Genomic DNA, 19,023 nt, shown 5'->3' with positions numbered 1-19,023 from the left:
TGCAGCCTATTCAGCCAGAAAGCAACAGTTACATACACAGATCATCTGAAATCTCCTTTGGGAACATTTTAGTAGGTTTAAACTTTTTTTCCAGTGACCTTTCTCATTAGAAATAAGTGGCAGAAAGATTTACTACCCTCCTGCCCCTGCCCTATGAACAACACGAATATACGACGGAATTGTCAGAAAATGGTCTGGAGGTGGGAAGACTTCTGGATTTGGCCTAGAGTTACTGAATGGGGGATATTCAGGATGCTGCAAATAGCATCATTTCCCTCCTCAGTTCTAGACAATTCCTGTTTACTGAGTGAACTTCTTCCTCAAGTACAGGACTGAAAGTCTAATTTTACTGACATAAAAGTGGCTCACTGGGGCCACGAGGGTCTGGTCAGCAGGGGCCTGCCGACAAATTGGCAGGGGTGTTTATTCTCTAACTCAGCACTTGGCATGCTCTAGTCACTTCCTGAGCAGCATGATAGAAATTTGGCAAGTGATGTGAATGAATTACCTAATGAACTAGACAATGGCTCTAATGCCTAATGGAGAAACAAGGACTGTAGGGATCCAGTCTAAAGCCACAGGAGGCCGGCATATCTGTGCGTAATTGCCAAATTTAGTATTCAGGGTTTTGGCCAACAGCAGGCAAGAGTAAAAATCCAAAGAGAGAATAGTCTTCAATTAGCAAAAAGCTGGACACTGCAGAAAGATCTATGGTTCCCTGCTTCAAAGGATTTAAATGATGCACGAAAAGAGTAAGTGGCCACCCAACTGTCCTTAAGTCTCTAGTTAGATTGTAATTCTTGGAGTGCAAGAGCTGGGTCTACATTCTGGCCCTAGTGTAAATGGGCAGTTATGCTCTTTGATGCGTCTATCTGGCTCCTGAGTGATAAAACCAAAGGATTTGCGGTAAGAGAGTTCACTGAAGATTCATTTCAGTTTTCCCTCTCAAGTTTAGTCAGTTATTAAACACACGCACACACACACGACTAGGATGCATGAAATAAATCTCTAGGCCTCTGAAAAGGATCCGGATCATGTCAGGACTTCTCTCTAGACATTGCAGGGAGTTAGTTTATCAAGAGCCACTCTGACTCAGTCTTCCAGTGCACCTGATTTCATTAGAAAGACTGAAATCTCATCCCTGGAAGACCCCTAGTGCAATTTTTCCTAGGTTCCTCTGGGTAAACAGTGAAATCATGGCCCAATATCCAAGGGGATTTGGTTCTCTCGACACATGAGCTGAGGAGGACTTTTTAAGCTCATAATCTGTCATGGGTCCTCACTTCTGGCACAAGCTATAAGCATGGGTGTGTGGGAACCTGATGCTGTGGCCTTGCAAAGTCAGCCTGTTTCTCCTCTCTGCAGACCCAGAAGGCCACCCTTCACCATGGCATCAGCTTATAGGCCAGCTCTGTCGAGGCTTGGCCCTTCTGGTATGAACTTTGTTATCTTATTTCTCTGACAAATGTCTCATTCTCAGCCAAGTTGTCAACTGTCAACCAGTGACCACTTCACTCCCAACTCACAGCTCCCCACCCCTACCCCATGTAGGGCCAGCCCCTGCCACTGGCCCTCAGACTTTGATGGAACATGGAATCCAATGCATGAGAAGATGGCCCGATTATACATAGATCAGCTTTTTCCCAAAAAAAAAAGGTAACAACTATTTTAACTAGAGGATGGTAAGGGTGATCATACTCTGTGACAAAGAGACATCTCCTAGGAGCAAAAGTGCCTTTGGGGGCCCTCTGGGGATCTTAACATCCTTCTGGAAAGGGTTTGCCTCAGGAGCAGCCATCAAGCCAACAGCGCAGACTGCTGATCCATTCAGGACCAGGCACTTATCCTCATTTCCTCCAGTTTAGTCCAGGACTTGGAGACAGGTGGAGGGAGAAGCAGAGACAATGATAGGACTACTGCTCAGGAAGCAAATACCCAGTGCTGATGCCACGTGGTGTCTGGTTTCTGTATGTCACACATGCAGACTGTGGCCCATACATGAGCTTGCCCGGCCAATTATCTTCATGAAAGGCAAAGAGGGGGAGGGGTCATCCAAGCAGAGGGAATGACCAGTAGAGAAAACAGGGGCTTAAAAAAGAGAGATGTGCACAAGTTCAAGCAGTCAAGTTCTCAGTGGAACAGCTAGAGGGCTGAGGCAGCAAGGTTCACCCTTTCCTCAGGCTTGAGCTGGGCCCTGCAACATTCCTTTTAAAGGCTTTTCCCCACCTTTATCTCCAGTGGGACTGCAACAAAATAGCAAACTGATTAATCCTGCAATCAGAACAGACAGTTCAGGGGATGGTCTTGGACTACCTGGACTCCAGGAAACACCTGAGGAGAGGGAGGACATGGAGTGCTTGATTATTTTATGCAAAAATCTTAAAATCTCCTAAGGCTAAGGTTGGCTTTCACATTAAAAAAAAAAAAAATGTGCAAATGAACCATAACTTTGCTACGTGGAATATTATATCTAAATAAAAGCAACTTCCAAAGTCTTTGTTTCCTGGCTTACTTTGGGTAAATTTTTAATTATTTAAGGTCAATTTAATCAAATCATATATGCCTATATAGCCTCTCATTCTATGGCCCCCAAAACTAGTGACAGTATTTGCCCCAATACACAAATAAAAATGTAAATGAAATTTCAAAAGAAAAAAATGAAAATAAAACAATGTCAAAAAAAAAATACAAACCAAAGAGATTTATTAGTATTGACAAAAATACAAAACAAAAACAAAACACAACACAACAGAAACAAAACCAGAAACCCCACCCTAGTGGGCCCATGTGCCTGATGTACTGACAGCGTGCAGTCCCAGAAGCTCCCAAAGCATGGCATTTAATTCATGAGGACCTCCATCTGCACCAGCCTTGCATTGGTGTCCCCAGACGTCCGGTAGGGTATCATCCCCGCAAAGGTAATCAGGGCTCGGGCTTGACTTCGGAGTTGCTGAGAGAAAGGGGGAGGAAGAGAAGAAAATCAGTTCACTTTCAAGTCAGGGCAGTTTTCATGTTCTTCCATCCTCTACTTCAGGGACAGATCTCTGGTTGGCGGATGACAGTCGTACCCTCCACTGTCATGTCCCTCCAGCCTGGTGCAGTTAGCAAAGCTTGTTCTCAGGGCCCCCCAGTTCCATAGGCAACCAAGCCTGTCTACCAAGCAAAAGGCAGATGGGTTTGCCAGGCAAGCTGCCTCCCCCCAACACATCTGACTAGATTCTGACTCAGCCTTGAGCTTCAGAACTGCCTGTTCCACTTTTCTGAGCCTCTCATCCCCCCTCTCTTTCCTGGCTGGTTTTATCCATCTACTTCCATGGGGATCTGAGTTTCTAGGACCCCCATGAAGTTCCCACAACACCAGAGGCAAAGACCATGACCATGTGGAGTCCTCATCTGGGTCTCTTCCTCCCATTTCTCCCTGACTTACTTTGTGGCCCTCTTTTCCTAGGCAGCAATATTTATGAAATTCCTAGACTGTTTTGAGAGGAAAAAAAAGATGGCCCTACAGTTTTAAACCAAATCTGAACTAAAAAGGAAGAGTCTACAAATACCTTTCTAGACCAGTAACAAGACTTCCAAGGAAAAGTCAAGAGTCATTTACTAGGCTTACTTCAGTATCATTCCAAAAGAAAACTGAAAGGCAAATATTTTTACCTGATGTGTCAAGTAAATGGGCAAGTGTTGTCCTTACAGACTTACTAACATCTGAACAAAATGAAATCTCACTTTGTGATGAGAACACCGTAGGGTTTTCTTCAGAACTGAATAAAAGTACATGGGCTTTTTTTCCCCCCAGTTACCTTAAATGAGCTCCAGGGATGTTCAGGTAAGAGCACCCACCCCTTTCTAGGCAGCATTTCACTTTAAACCATGAAACTGCTTCTTGGGCAGGCAGCTTTTATATATAAGCTTCTCCGCAATCCTGCCTTTCCCTAACTTGCGGAAAAAGAAAAAGGAGAATCGTAGGAGGAGCTAGTAGAACGGCTTTCTTCACGATATAAAAACTAAGTGCCTAAAAAAGAGAGACTGAAACACACAGATGGCGCCAATCAGCTGTGGGGAAAGGCCTTCAGGCCACCAGCTCCTCTCTGTGGGCACCCCCCACTCCCAACACCTGTAAGTGCCATATAGAGGGCCAGAAAATGCCTGTCATTTCAATACTGGGATTCACAAACATCATTGCACCATGTTTCTTTCATCATAAAAACAAATCCCTACCATGGGGCTAGCAGAGTGTGCCCACTACTGGCACATCTGGCATTTAGGCTCCTTTGCCCAAGGGTAGGTGACAGACCAGCAGATGCCTCTAGCACACACATGGACAGGCTGACCACTGCCACCCATGTTCCTAAAGGTGAAAATGGCACCATCATTCACTAAGCAGAAGTTCTGTTAATGACGGTGCTGTGAGGTCAGAGTGGAGAGAGCCCACGGACATCCTTGGAGGCAGAAGACAGGACTGACCAACAAAGTCAGGTTTAGATATTAGACAGTGTCCTAAGTCTCATAAAAAATTAAGTGGAAAGTAATTTAAAAAATACCAGTGTACTATCCCACCTCATGGTTTCATTAGGTCAAACACCTTTGCTCTTTTTTGTCAAGTCAGTCAGACAACATATGCTATGTGAGTCCCAGGGTTCCTGCTACCTAGATTTTACTTAACCCATGCACTGCTGGAGGCCCCACAGGGAGCAAAAGAGCACAGGCTCAGGTGTCAGACAGATCCAACTTCCAGTCATAGACCCTCCACCTATCTACCACAAAAGCAAGCAAGTAGCTTCCCAACTCTAGGCCTCAGTTGCCCCAGCTGTAAGATGGGAATCAATGTCGCCTTAGTTATCTCTCTAGGATCACTGTGAGGCATAGATGAGGGGGGAACAAGGTTTGCATCAAATTAATGTGGCAATCAATATAGTTTTGATCAAAGTGTTCACTAATGAGCTAAGATGCACAAAATAACCTTGTATTTTACTATGAGCAGGAAGTTCTTGTGGAATCAATTAGCTTTCTGTATGAGTTTTTAAAGGTGATATTGGCAGACCTAGCATTTATTTTTCTAAGCTTGAGAAGAGCTGCAATCCCATCAATGCTTGATTTCCTCTGGCCTGAGAGCTCCTGACATGAGATTTACCCAGCTGCCAGCTAAGAAGAGAAAAGAGCAGTTTGGGGTCGCATGGTCTCATAAGGGGCTCCAACCACACACGTGGTTCTCAGCAATGTTCTCATGAACGCTGGGATCTTACAGAGTCACGATCCTCGATGACTCGCTGGGGCCTGGATGCTGAGGATGGACTTGTCCCCTTGAGCCTCTTAAACTGGGTGAACAAGATGTTCATGGTGGCGAGAAGCACTTCTGAGAGGTTGTGCCTGATCTACACAGAGAGAAACACAAGCAGTAAGGAAAAAGGGCCTCAGGGCCAACAAAAGGTAGAGGGATGGGGGCAGCTCCAGGCAGGCCTGTTCACAAGACATCCTACAGCTGCCAGGTGAAGAGCTACACAGTCACCAAAAAGGAGCTGACAGCACAGAAATGTCAAGAAGCAGAGCAATCCCCACACGATGTGCTCAAGTCAGGTGCTCGCTCTTCCTCCTAGGCAGGGGCCATGAGCCCAAAGTGTGCAGGTGGCATCTGGCCAGCATGTAGATTTGGCCTGGCCTGCAGAGTGATTACTATTAAAGAATCTGGCTTTGCATGTCAGTAGATTAAAAGTGTACATGTCAGTTCTCCATAGTTCTGACCACACCCCACTGTCTCAAACCCAACTAGGCTGTCTCTGCTGAACAAGCATGACCCTGCCAGAGTCCCTGGGAGCACCTGCCAGGCCAGGCTCTGGTGCACTACTGTAGCCCAGGATGCAATGAAGGCTGCATCCAGGAGAGGCAAGAAATAGCAAAGGAACAAGTGGCTAAGGGGAGACTCTGCAGCAGACGTGAAGGGAAGGTCAGCAAGGGGCAAGACCCAAAGGGTGGACCACAGTAGCCAATGCCCCTCCACATGTGCCAAAGCTGATCTCACTTTTTTCCTCTAAAACAAAAATGTGATTCACTTTGTAAAAGGTATTTTGCTTAATAGGAAAGAATTTTTTTTTTGAGATGGAGTCTCACTTTGTCATCCTCAGTAGAGTGCTGTGGCATCATAACCCACAGCAACCTCAAACTCTTAGGCTTAGGCGATTCTCTTGCCTCAGCCTCCCAAGTAGCTGGCACTACAGGTGCCCACCACAATGGGCCAGCTATTTTTAGAGATGAGGTCTTGCTCTGGCTCAGGCTGGTCTTGAACTCCGTGAGCTCAGGCAATCTTCCTGCCTCTGCCTCCCATAGTGCTAGGATTACAGGTGTGCACCACAGCCAATAAAGAACATTTTAAACTGAAATGCCACTAGTGATCTCCCAGAACAGGCAGCTGGTTATAGAGTGTATAGAGTCTAGTAAAGTCAAGCATCTGTGGTTTGAAAGAGCCTCACCTGGCTACACACAGGAAGGACAGCAGTCTAGATCAGGGGAAGCAGAATCTCTGAGGTACGGTCTGTGCATGAGGCTTTTTAACGCTCCTGGAGAGTCCAGTGTACAGCCCAGTTGAGCACCCTGGGCTAGACTGTGGCAACACGCTACAACTAGGAATCTTACCAAGAGATAGCAGGGGTGGGGGTGGTGGTAACTTAGTCCATGGTCACTGTATTTGCTTCTTTAGACAAAACAGGGAGGGGAAGGATGGCAGTGATCATGGTGTGTTTCATGTACTCAATGGAACTACTTAAAGAAGATTAGAGTTAAGCACTAAAATACCCTCTAATACAAGTAGACAATGAAAGAATTAAACCAGATTTCACAGGATCAGAAACCTGTTTTTCCTAAGCACGTCCCGATCACTGAAGTGACTGCATTGTCTGCACCGGGAATTCAGACAACAATCCAAGGTGGATGTGTGTGCTCACAGAAAAGCCAAACTAGGATCCCTTAAAGTAGACCCACCTTGCAAAACTCAGTCTGAATTCTTTTTTTTTTTTTTTTGAGACAGAGCCTCAAGCTGTCCCCCTGGGCAGAGTGCCGTGGCATTACAGCTCACAGCAACCTCCAGCTCCTGGGCTCAAGCGAGTCTCCTGCCTCCGCCTCCCAAGTAGCTGGGACCACAGGCGCCCGCCACAACGCCCGGCTATTTTTTGGTTGCACCCGTCATTGTTGTTTGGCGGGTCCGGGCTGGGGACTCGAACCCGCCACCTTAGGTGTACGTGGCTGGCGCCTTAGCCGGTTGAGCTATAGGCGCTGAGCCTCAGTCTGAATTCTTAAAGTTGTTAGTTACATTGAACAAAAAGCTTTCAGTGGAAGTGGGGGAAAAAAGAATTCCATAACTCAGGAAGATAAGGACTTACTTCATCACTGAAATTTCTGAAGGCAGCCACTCTTTCTTCCACACTCTCCTGATTCAGGGGCACCAGCTTCAAGCGGTCAATTATCTATTGAAAACAGCCCCCCAGCCATGGATGATGCAGTCATCGCAGTCATGTCACCCCTCTAAGCATATGGTTAGCACGCAACACGTTCACAAGGCTTCTTAACAGAAAACAACACCCCCCTCATACATACCACAATGGCTTTGATTCTAACTTGCTAACTTAATTCTTGTCTTCTGACACAGTTTTAAAAATTGTGAGATTTCAAATTACTTTGAGAAACTGCTCTACTATTTTCAGATTAAACAGGGAAGGAATAGAAAAAAGGAAAAAAAAAAGCACAGAAATCCCCTTGGCAGTCCCAGGATTATACTCGTCCTCCTTCTTCATTTAACAGGCATATTATTGACACTTCCTTTTTTAAAAAAATTAATTCCATGAAGTGTTTTGAGTTTACAAGGGCATATATTAAGCTAGACTTCAAACACCTCTCCTGAAACTTACATCAAAGGCTCTATCAATATGACCACTGTGATACTCGTCAAAAAAGGTGATCAAGTCCAACAGAAGATAGAATGTCGAGTCCACAAATTTATTTGCACTTATTCCTTGAGTCCTATACCTGAAAGACAAAAAAGAGGGAGCAAGGGTGTATCACAAATTTCTATATAATTCACAACTGTGGGAGAGCATTTTAAAATGCGCTGAACTTGAACTTTCTGGGTGAGGTTAATCAAGGAGTAGAAAATGGTGTTTATTTGAAATGGTCAAGTATTGGCCTACAAATACTTGGCATGAAGCAGGGTTCTGCAGCCTTGACCACCATCTCAGCATCTAAATGTCCAGGAAGGGCAGGACGTCCTCACAGGCAAGAGGCCCAGCAGCCATCACTGGGGATTATTTGCTAAGTGGAGATATCTCATTACCAAAGAATGTTCTTTTATGTTACCCTAGGAACGCATCCCAAAGCCAGTTTTGTCTGGATTACTCTCTTAGGAATCTGTAGAGAGCACATCCTTTGCCCTGACCTAGAACTTAAACTGGTTAAAATCTGTTAACTCACTGGGGAAAAAGGCAGATTCTGAAACGCTAGCCAAGACACTTCTAAGAATTTCCCCATCTATTCATCACTAGCTTTGCTCCTTAATGCCCCTGAGACGGCTAACAAAAGTATGTCCTCCAATAAGGAGGACAAGTAGAGGTCCAACAGCATATAGATGAGCATAATGCCCAGAACTAAAACTAATGCAGAAATACACTTTCGTACTCTCTTCTTTGGCAAAAATGTTTAAGTCTGACAGTACCAAGTGTGGGCACACGGGAACTCTCATGCAGTGCTGGTGGCACGGTGAGTTAGTAGAGTCCCTTTGGAAAGCTGCTTGCTGTTAACTTCCTTAAGTTAAAGGTGAACATGCACCTGTGTGGGCACAGGTGGCCTGGCAGTGACAGTGGCCCCCTCAGAGTCCAGCTCCTGGCCTTACCGTTCAGCGATGGACAGTGCCATGTTCTTCAGCCTTTCCTTGTTGGACTGTGGGGCACTGATTTGAGGAACAACAGGGCTCAGCAGTTTGTTCATCAGCTCTAGCACTTTGTCAGCATTCTATTCAAGTTTTTAAAATTAAGGAAATCATCAATAAAACAAACCAAAAAAACTGAAACCAAAAGGGAGAACGTTCTGGCATGATGGGAGGAAATGTTCTGTACTTTGATCTGAGTGGTGGTGACAGAGATAGATACCTACAGAAAATTCACTAAGCTGCACACATAGTATTTGTACATTTGTCTGCATGATAATCATACCTCAATGAACACTTTCTAATTCAAAAAATCTCCTGACTTAGAGCCCCTTTTGCCTACCTTTCTCATCTGATAAAAGGAGAAAATGTAATTTTTAGGTCACATAACCATCAGCAGTCACCGTATGTTCTTACATAGGAATATGTATTCCAGTTCTCTCAAAATGCACAACTGTGGTCTTGTTCTCCAATACACAATATCCACTAGTGAGTCTGTGGTTGATCAGAGGGTAAGTACCATTTTCACCAGTCGCTTCACTAACGGACTGTGATGGACACTTATCGTGCTGCCAAGTGAGACTATATCTTACTGCCTGAAGGATGTCCTTTCAATATGCTGCTCTTGCTTGGCCTAAGTACCTTGCAGGCAGAAATAATTCTGTAAAATGGGAATTTCACTCTGACTGGAAATTGCCTAAGTACTAGAACAACAGCACTCTTGAAATGGGTGTGCGTTTAATGCCAAAAGGCCAGCAGATTTGTTAAGTGCAGAAATAAGAGGGTACACTTTACCTTGGCAAGGTCATAAAGCTTTGCTGCTTCTTCAAACAGTCCTTTATTTTCTGCCACGGAAGCAACTTTGTTGATAATAGGCTTTGTGTCACTAGTAAACTTATCTATTACTCCAGGCTGACAAGACAAATTATGGAGGGGGAGGAAGAGAGAGACGGGAGCATAGAGCTATTATTTTAAACAGAGAAGCAAATGGGATCAAAAAATTACTTCAACTGAAAATGCTTGCCCTGGGCAATGCAGCCATTTCATCAGCTAGACTCTCACTTCTTGCAGCTACAAGGCCCTTTTAAAACTAAGAAAAGGACCAACGAAACTATACAGCAAAGGGCAGACTCACTGGAAGCACAGAGGAGTCAGCAATAAGACATTTGTGCTTTCTGATTTTTCAAAATGACCCAGAGTTGGTGAAATCAATGATTTTAAATTTGCTGATGAGGAAGAACTAGAGAAAAAAATTGGGAGACTTAAAGAAAATATCTAAAAGATTTTGGATTTGCTTTCTAAGACAGATGGCCAAAGAAATTTGGTGCTGAAAAAAATACATGGCAAGTGGTATTAGGACACTTAAAAAAAAGTCCTATCACCACTCAACAGCAACCAAATAGTCAGGAGAGCATGAGAGGCCTTAGGAGCCCTAGCAGAGTGATGGCCACTTTGTGACATCCCTGATCAACCATCCTGATTCTCTATCACAAGTTGGAGTGACCTGATCCTGCCACTTGGGAGGCAGTAGAGGCTGGCAGTGAAGATCACAGGCTCTGAAGTCAGAAGGACTGGAGTCAAACTCCAACTCCCTTCTTACTATCTGTGTGATCTTACGGAAAACAGCCTCATGTGTCTACATTTCCTCACTTGGAAAACACAGATAATACTGGTTCCCACCTTTTTGGGTTCCTGCGGTGATTAAATAACAAACCACACACAAAGTACTTAGAACAGGACAGTACTCGGCAACTGTGATGGCCACTGTCACTGGTCCTTTTTTGAACTGGATGGCGTAACTGATGTGAGCTCATCCCAAGATTGCTGGGTCCAAGACACTAATTTTTACAAAGGAGAAAAGTCAGTTCCTGAGGGGCAAGTGACTTTCCCAAGGACACAGGGAGAGTCAGGGTCAGGACTGGTTTCTGACAACAGGGCCTCTGCCTCTTCTGCTATGACAATCAATGGGCACAACATAGCCCAGGAATCACTAAAGCTCCCAGGAGTAGCTATATTTCTAGGCCACTTGGAGTTCTGAGCTCTCAGCAACGGCCTTTTGAGGGAGGTCAAGTATACTTCTAACTTTCCATGTGGGAAGAGTAGGAGTAGAATTCAATTTCTTTTTCTTGTATGTTTTTTTGAGCTGAAAATGGCATAAATTAAAAACTAACAGGCACGGCTCGGCACCTATAGCTCAACCGGCTAAGGCGCCAGCCACATACACCTAAGGTGGCGGGTTCGAATCCCCAGCCCGGACCTGCCAAACAACAATGACGGCTGCAACCAAAAAAAAATAGCCGGGAATTGTGGTGGGCGCCTGTGGTCCCAGCTACTTGGGAGGCGGAGGCAGGAGACTCGCTTGAGCCCAGGAGTTGGAGGTTGATGTGAGCATGATGCAACGGCACTCTACCCAGGGGGACAGCTTGAGGCTCTGTCTCAAAAAAAAAAAAAAAAAAAAAACTAACAGGCACAAACAAGTGTTCTGAACATAATAAAAAAGCTATCTAATTACAAGTTGACATATTTTAAGAACACACAAATGTGTACAAAATCAAGGTCATCATTTGGACCTTTAATTTTCATTCTGTTTTTTAAACTAGGCAACTTTGTTCAGATTTGCATCTTTAGTACTGTGAATCTTAAAATCTAACTGTAATCTTTCGACATTTGAATTCCCAACTGCAAACAAACATTACTCTAGGGATGCATTTAACTTACCTTTCTACTTCCGTCATTTTCTAGTTTCCCAAGAATCATATCGAACTGTGGAAGAAAAAAAGTTCACTTAATTTATTTGACAAAGATATGCGTGACAAGATGAATGCCGAAAAGTAGGGGCGATAAAAGGGAATCAATGTACCTCTCTGCTTTCTATCACGAGCTCACTCACACAGCGCAAGAACATGTTTTCTCCTTGACTATCTTTCTCGTCCCTATAAGGGAACAAAAGCAACTCAGTGCCTGGTCTGGACATGAGGCCTTTGGTAGTTGGTCTCAGAATGGCAGAAATCAAAAGCAAACGTCAGCAACAGCAGCAGACACTACCTGAGGAAGTAGAAGTACTGCAGGGCCTCCCTTGGGTCCGTGGGCTCAAACTTGCGGGTGTAGAGCATGAGGAGCCGCACGAAGTTCAGCCGCCGCATGCAGGGGGGATCGCCAGGCTCATGGCTCACTACACCGTGGGGGGCAGAACAGGTCACATCCACACTGCCCCTCTCACCCACGTGACCCAGAAACCACGGGAGCTCACTCACAGAACCAGGAGCCTCTCCTCCTGTGGCCTGGCCAGTGTCTGCCAACATAAGCTTTGGCCAATCCTCTTTACCACCCCATTCTCAATTCCTCTCTATGTACAGAGTGGAGAAAATGGCATTTTGCAGTAAATTACTTGTATGCTGTCTTTGAGTGACAAGACAGTTCACCTGACTGTTAGAGCATGTGCCCTGGGGTGACTCCTCTGCTGCACCTACAGGGAGCCCACAGCCACTTATCCACACTTACTCCCTCTCTCCCCTGACACTCTCATCTCAGGCAGGCACGCACATTGGATAGCTGGCTGGCTGGGGCTTCCAGTGTCATGAAAGCCAGAGCCTTTATGGAAACCAGACTTATGACTCAAAGGACTACCTCTTCTGCACCATTCTCCAGGCAATCAGACCAACCACAAATCTAGCACTTTGTACAGCACCTTAATGTATTTAATAGCCCAGGGAATACTGGTAGGGGGGAGCAAGCTCCCTAACATTAATAACCCCAAAAGCCCAACTGTCCAACGCCTTCTAACACAATTGGTACTATCTGCCCAAATCCTTATTGGGTCAAGTTCTGAGGCCAACACTGACCCCTGGGGAATGTGGTCTGGTTACACTGCTGCCAACTCAGTCATGAATACTCACAGAGCTGGGCGCTCTGTCCCGATGATTTCAAAAGCAGCTTCAGCTCAAACAGCACCAGTGCCACGTGGACAGCATGGCAGCGCAGCCGCTCCATGCGGAAGAGAAAGGCAATTGCGGCTTCGAACTGCGCTGTCAGGAACAGTACTTGGAAGTACAAGAATGGCTGCTGGTTCACTGTAAAGTGGGACTCACCTGGGAGGTGGGGAGAGGAGATAAAACCCACTCAGAAGGTAGCTGCCCCTGGCAGCCCTGGCCCCCAGGCAGCAGCACTGTGTGCTCATGGGACTTAGTGGGCAGGAAGGAAGCACCAGCATGAGTCGCAATTAATCAAGGGGCCCTGGACACAGTGAACTGCCAAGTGACCAGCTCTTCTACCTTTTTTAGACCTCACAACATGTAGCAAGTAGTGGTCACGTTGTAAAACCCAAACTGCTTATATCAGGTGGGAATAAAACACGGTTAACTTGGACTGTAAAGGGATGTTCATCTCTACCCTAGTAAGAGTCATTCAATATGGAGAGAAAGGAAGACTTCAAAGAAAGTTCAGTTCAATTATATTCATAGAACTATGAATTTAATCACTGCTAATCACTATGTGGAATCTTATTTTCTTCTCAGAGTTTCTAAACAATGTGGGGGAAAAGAAAGAAAAGGTATTTCTCTCTCCTCTGTGCTCAGATTCGGTCCACTGGGAAGCAATCGTTAAGTCTTCTCTGTCTCTCCTTAAGCAAATGTCTATAAGAGCAATTCAAAGAATTAGAGAAAATAGTTCACTATAGCTACTTTAAGTCATAGACACTCAAGGCCACATGGCTTCTACTTGAATTTAAAATAGTTTTGTTGGGTTTTGCCTTGGAGATCCACAGGGGTATGGAAGGAGAGACAGAGTTCAGAGATAAAGGATTTTCCCAGAGGAAAACTTAAGTCGCCTTAAGTGGACAAGAGAAGAGAAGACAGTCATGTCCAGGACCTTACCGTAGTCTTCCAACAACTGTTTCTGGAACTGCGAGAGAGTGAGCCTGTCTTGTGGGGAGCTGGTGCCGTCGTCGTCAAAACACACTTGGTTTAACTAAAGCCCCAAGAGAAACACATGCATTGGAACAGACTGCGTCCTGAGCCACGTGCGCAGAGTTGGAGCTATTCAGATGTGCTCAATGTTACAAGCTGGAAGCTGCACTAAATGTTATGGTTATTACCTGGGAATTACACAAAAAAAATGGGGCCAGGAGACGAGAAATCCACTGGCCCCAATGACCTTATTGGTATCATACATCAAGCAGGTAAATTCTGTGTGGGGGACATGAGCAGAGGGAAGGGGTAAAGTCCTGCTGGGAAAAAGGGACAGTGCCTGCCTTTAGCCAGAGGTAGTCCTCGGTTTTGTCCGCCACTTCACTTTGATTGTCTGTGACGTCGCATCTGCCGATGATACAGTACACAGCTCGCTTGTAGGGGTCTGTATTGTTCCTGAGGGCCCTACGGTAATGCAGCCGGAGCTTGTTTTCTGTGGCTGGGGACAATCTAAAGACATAAGGGAACAGACAGGCATACACTTTTACACCAGTAAAGATCCTCAAGGGCATTTGAAAGGCATACACTTTTATACCAGTAAAGATCCTCAAGGGCATTTGAAAGCACCCAAGGTCCCAATCACATGACAGATTAGGAAGCCTTCCTTCATCCAGGGTGACACACCCTGTCTCTGCCCCATCTTCTTGGTACCACCGATTTAACCTGACTTGCAACTACCATGCCTGTGTCTCTTGGCTGGCTGGTTTTCTCTAACTGCTGAGGCCTTCAGGAGCAGTTAGAATTGCTAGGGAATGAGTACTCCATTTCACCTTCCGCCCACCCCCCAGCAGCACTCTATTAGGGACAGACAACCCCCTCTGTCCTCCATATTCCCTTACTCATGTGGGATCACTTCCCAAATAACAACAACCTGCATTCAAATCTCCTTCTAAGGGAGCCCTATTTTCAATGCTAATATGAGCAAGACAGGGGCTTATGGTTCAAGACCATCTCTTGACATGGCATTACTAATGCTGCCAAGAAAAGTATCCCCGGTTTTTCATGGGTACAACTGGAGTAACCACCATTATTTCTTCCATAAACATGAACATATATAAACTCAGTTTGACTATGGATTCAAGTCCAATGACATTAGCAAAATCCAGGGAAAACTAATGCCTAGCAGTTTCTTTTGTTGTTGTTGTTGTTGTTGTTGTTACAATTTGGCCGGGGCCGGGTTCGAACCCATCACCCTCAGTATATGGGGCCAGTGCCCTCCTTACTAAACCATAGGCACTGCTGCCTAACAGTTTCTTTTTTTTTTTTTTTTTTTTTGAGACAGAGCCTCAAGCTGTCCCCCTGGGTAGAGTGCCGTGGCATTACAGCTCACAGCAACCTCCAACTCCTGGGCTCAAGCGAGTCTTCTGCCTCAGCCTCCCAAGTAGCTGGGACCACAGGCGCCCGCCACAACGCCCGGCTATTTTTTGGTTGCAGCCGTCATTGTTGTTTGGTGGGCCCGGGCTGGGGATTCGAACCCGCCACCTTAGGTGTATATGGCTGGCGCCTTAGCCGGTCGAGCTATAGGCGCCGAGCCCTAACAGTTTCTTAATGCAAGAAAATGCAAAGAAAACACTTAGCGATTTAATTTAATGATTATATTTCAAGACTATTTTCTAATTCTATCATGAAACATGACGACATATTTCTATAGTGGGCTGACCAGAAAAGCACAAAGTGACTTAAGGCCAAGAGTTTGAGGTTGAAACCAGGGCATCAAGAGCGACAAAGTGAGACTGTCTCAAAAAAAAGGTCTCATTCTATAAAGCATCCTTGATGTGTCTTGGATGTATAAATTAAATCATGCTCCGAAATACAGTCTCTCCCTTACAGGAACAGAAAAATCTCCAAGTGCAGATGCACGCGTGTCTAGACATCAGTGTCAGAGTAGAGGTCTCTTTTTATGTTTCCACTTGTTATTCCCAAGAGTTTAACTGTTTTCTAAAACTCCCTTTTCCTCAAGAAGAACCTTATTTGGGGTACATGTGGGGAGAAGAGAACGATGCCAGTGGGGCCACCCCTCTGACTCCACGTGGCTGCTTCTGGCCATGTGTCCCACCGCACCTTCTGTCCTTGCTGTTCATGTACTCCTGGAACCAGGTTTTAAACTCTCCCAGCTGGTGCTGGGCTCGATTAACCACCTGGGAAGCAGCGAGCAGGTCTCCACAGCGCATGCAGTAATAAATTAATGCCCACACAGGATGACCTTCCACCTCTCCATCCTAAAAGAGGAAAGATAAATGCTCAAGTAAAAACAAGTAAAAGCTAGCTGAATGCTTTCTGATGTGCTGACACCCAGCTAAGCCCTTCTTTGTACTAAGTCACTCAATCTTCAGGAGAACTCCATGGGGTAAGAACTATTAACAGCCTCCTACCTGTTTTACAAACAAGGTACAGGGAAGTTAAATAATCTGCTCAGGGTAAGCTGTTAAGTTGTGTAGCTCCAGAGCTTTTCCTCCAAAGCCAGCCCTGTGGCTTCTCAGTGGAATCTCAGTGGCTGCAGTAACTGGGTGATGTGTTCATGTTCTGTAGTAACATGAGACACATACTCCTACGATCCCCACAAAGCAAGGGCTAAAGATATCATTGACAAGAGACCATCACAAGCATAACTGAGTTTCTAAAATGTTACAAACTGTTTCCCAAGTACCTGGGTGTTAGATCTGCTACTGCAGCTTACCTATCCTAAATCTGCTTTTGTCACTTGTTTACACAACATGACCAGAACTCAATGGCATCTTTCCCCTGTACCTTGCCTGGACCCCTGCATTATTAGCCTTCTAAGAGGTCTCTTAGCTTCTACCCTTCATCAGCTGCCCTCCATTCAATCCCCCACACAGTAGTATCCACACATCTTTTTTTTTGTAGAGACAGAGTCTCACTTCATCGCCCTCAGTGGAGTGCTGTGGTGTCACACAGCTCACAGCAACCTCCAACTCCTGGGCTTAGGCAATTCTCTTGCCTCAGCCTCCTGAGTAGCCGGGACTACAGGCACCCACTACAACACCCAGCTATTTTTTTGTTGCAGTTTGGTTGGGGCTGGGTTTGAACCCACCACCCTCGGTATATGGGGCCAACGCCCTACTCACTGAGCCATAGGCACCACACACATAACCTCCTCTTAACTGAAAAGACCTGTCTGGGGTATAACTGGTCACAGAGAATGTTGCCAATACCTGAAGTCCAGGCAAGGGAGCTGGAAGTTTAATGTTTAGGAAACTTCGAACCAACTGGTAAGTCCCAGGCACGCCACCCAGCTGAGCCTGATGCAAATTTCCAAAGACAGTCACCAGGGTATAATTCTTGTAACTGGAAAAATTTTAAAGGAAAAAACAAACGAGAATGAAAATATATGTTACACCCATCTAGGTCTCGATCCGTGATGCTAGACCAGGGGTCCTCAAACTTTTTAAACAGGGGGCCAGTTCACTGTCCCTCAGACCATTGGAGGGCTGGACTGCGGGCTCTGGGATGAGTAGGCTGCTAAGTAGGACAGGCAGCGGTGGCAAAAACACCCGGCGGGACAGATAAATGTCCTAGACGGGCTGCATGTGGCCCACAGGCCATAGTTTGAGGACACCTGTGCTAGACTGTGAACTCTGAAGAGAAGGACCTGGACTTCAAATCCAACACAGAAGAGGAAAAAGTACATGGTTAATGAAGCAAAGTACATCATGTATTCAGCAGGCAGTGGATCACTGTAAAGATTTCCCATGACTACTGATATTCAAAAAAATGCCTAGAGGAATACGACTGTGGACTTCAAATGCATTAAGAGCTGATATGCAGAATAATAATTGCTCCAGCTCATAGCCTAATGCTCTAGTGGGTTCTTTTTAAATTCTTTATTTAAAAAATTTCAAACCAACAAAAAGTTAAAAGAATGGTTCAATTAACATGCGTACTCCTTCTACCTACATTCACCAGTTTTGTGCTTGTTTTCTCTGCCCATCCTCATACATGCTTTATTTTTTCAGAACCATATGAAAATACATCACATAAATCAGGGACTACAATACTTACCATGTGGCTCCTAAGAACTAGGACATTATCCTATCTAATCTCAATATCATTCCACTACCAAGAAATTTAACATTAGTACATTATCATCTAAATCCTAACCCGTACTTGCTTCTGCTTTGAGACAGAGTCTTGTACTGCTGCCCTGGGTGGAGTAAAGTGACGCCATCACAGCTCACCACAACCTCAAACTCCTGGGCTCAAGCGATCTTCCTGCCTCAGCCACTCCAGCAGCTGAGAGGAGGCACATACTGTGAGCATACACTATGACGTCCAGCTAACTTTTCTGTTTTTAGTAGAGACCAGCTCAGGCTGATCTCAAACTCCTGAGCTCAAGCAATCCTCCCACTTGAGCCTCCCAGAGTGTTAGGATTACAGGCGTGAGCCACTTTGCCTGGCCTCCCATATTTGTTTCTTAATAACATCCTTTATTGTTTTTACTAAATCCCAGATCCAATCAAGGAAATACATAGCAATTGTCAGGCCACTTTCATTTCCCCTAATCTAGGAGAATTCAACCACCACTTTTGTCTTTCATGACACTGATTTGTATTTTTTTAAAGAGACAAGCTCTCACTATGTGGCTCAGGCTAGAATGCAGTGGTGATTCAAAGGTGAGATCATAGTACACCTCGGCCTCAAACTTGTGCCCTTAAGCAATCCTCCTACCTCAGCCTCTTGAGTAGCTGGGACTACAGGAGGGTACTACTACACCTGGATGACGCTGACCTGTTATGAAGAATTCAGGTCAGCTATCTGCTAGACCGTCTTACAAGCTGGATCATTTCCTCATGATTTGATAAAGGTTCAAATTTTCTGCTATAACCCTCTGTAGCTGATGCTGGTAACTTCCTACAGAGTGCCACAATGAGACAGGTAATATCAGTTTACTATATTTGTAGTAACACTAGATTTGATCCACTTGGTTAAAAAGTATTGTCCAACCAGATTTCTCCATTATAATTTAATTTTTTTCCTTTGTAATTAGTAAGTAATCTGCGGGGTAACATGTTGAGGTCATATATTCTGTTCACCAACAATTTTTCCTTTACCCAATGGTTTTAATTTCCATCGATGGTCCTTGATGAATCGGTTACCATATTGGTGGTTGCAAAGTGATGACTTTTGATCGTTCCC

General features: G+C 45.1%; 1 protein-coding gene across 2 annotated transcripts in view; it reads right to left on the bottom strand.

The window, feature by feature from the left end:
* Nucleotides 1-2,686: 2,686 nt before the first annotated feature.
* The window catches only part of NUP93 (nucleoporin 93), a 114,317-nt gene continuing 97,980 nt past the window's right edge, over nucleotides 2,687-19,023 (bottom strand). For both annotated transcript variants that reach the window (XM_003792557.2, XM_023514741.1), the window contains 14 exons: nucleotides 17,043-17,175; nucleotides 15,931-16,088; nucleotides 14,154-14,319; nucleotides 13,777-13,870; nucleotides 12,802-12,993; nucleotides 11,951-12,077; nucleotides 11,766-11,838; nucleotides 11,624-11,668; nucleotides 9,701-9,817; nucleotides 8,873-8,991; nucleotides 7,896-8,013; nucleotides 7,371-7,454; nucleotides 5,244-5,372; nucleotides 2,687-2,950 (listed from right to left, as the gene is read on the bottom strand). In XM_003792557.2, the coding sequence (XP_003792605.1) occupies nucleotides 2,840-2,950; nucleotides 5,244-5,372; nucleotides 7,371-7,454; nucleotides 7,896-8,013; nucleotides 8,873-8,991; nucleotides 9,701-9,817; nucleotides 11,624-11,668; nucleotides 11,766-11,838; nucleotides 11,951-12,077; nucleotides 12,802-12,993; nucleotides 13,777-13,870; nucleotides 14,154-14,319; nucleotides 15,931-16,088; nucleotides 17,043-17,175 (1,666 nt within the window). In that variant the 3' untranslated portion in view covers nucleotides 2,687-2,839. The remainder of the gene's footprint in view (nucleotides 2,951-5,243; nucleotides 5,373-7,370; nucleotides 7,455-7,895; nucleotides 8,014-8,872; nucleotides 8,992-9,700; nucleotides 9,818-11,623; nucleotides 11,669-11,765; nucleotides 11,839-11,950; nucleotides 12,078-12,801; nucleotides 12,994-13,776; nucleotides 13,871-14,153; nucleotides 14,320-15,930; nucleotides 16,089-17,042; nucleotides 17,176-19,023) is intronic.

This window comes from Otolemur garnettii, unplaced genomic scaffold, assembly GCF_000181295.1.
Source record: "Otolemur garnettii isolate 467f Iridium unplaced genomic scaffold, OtoGar3 scaffold00058, whole genome shotgun sequence".
In the NCBI taxonomy this organism is placed as follows: Eukaryota; Metazoa; Chordata; class Mammalia; order Primates; family Galagidae; genus Otolemur; species Otolemur garnettii.
The sequence above is the reverse complement of the archived record's forward strand: the minus strand, read 5'-3'. Positions and strand labels throughout refer to the sequence as shown.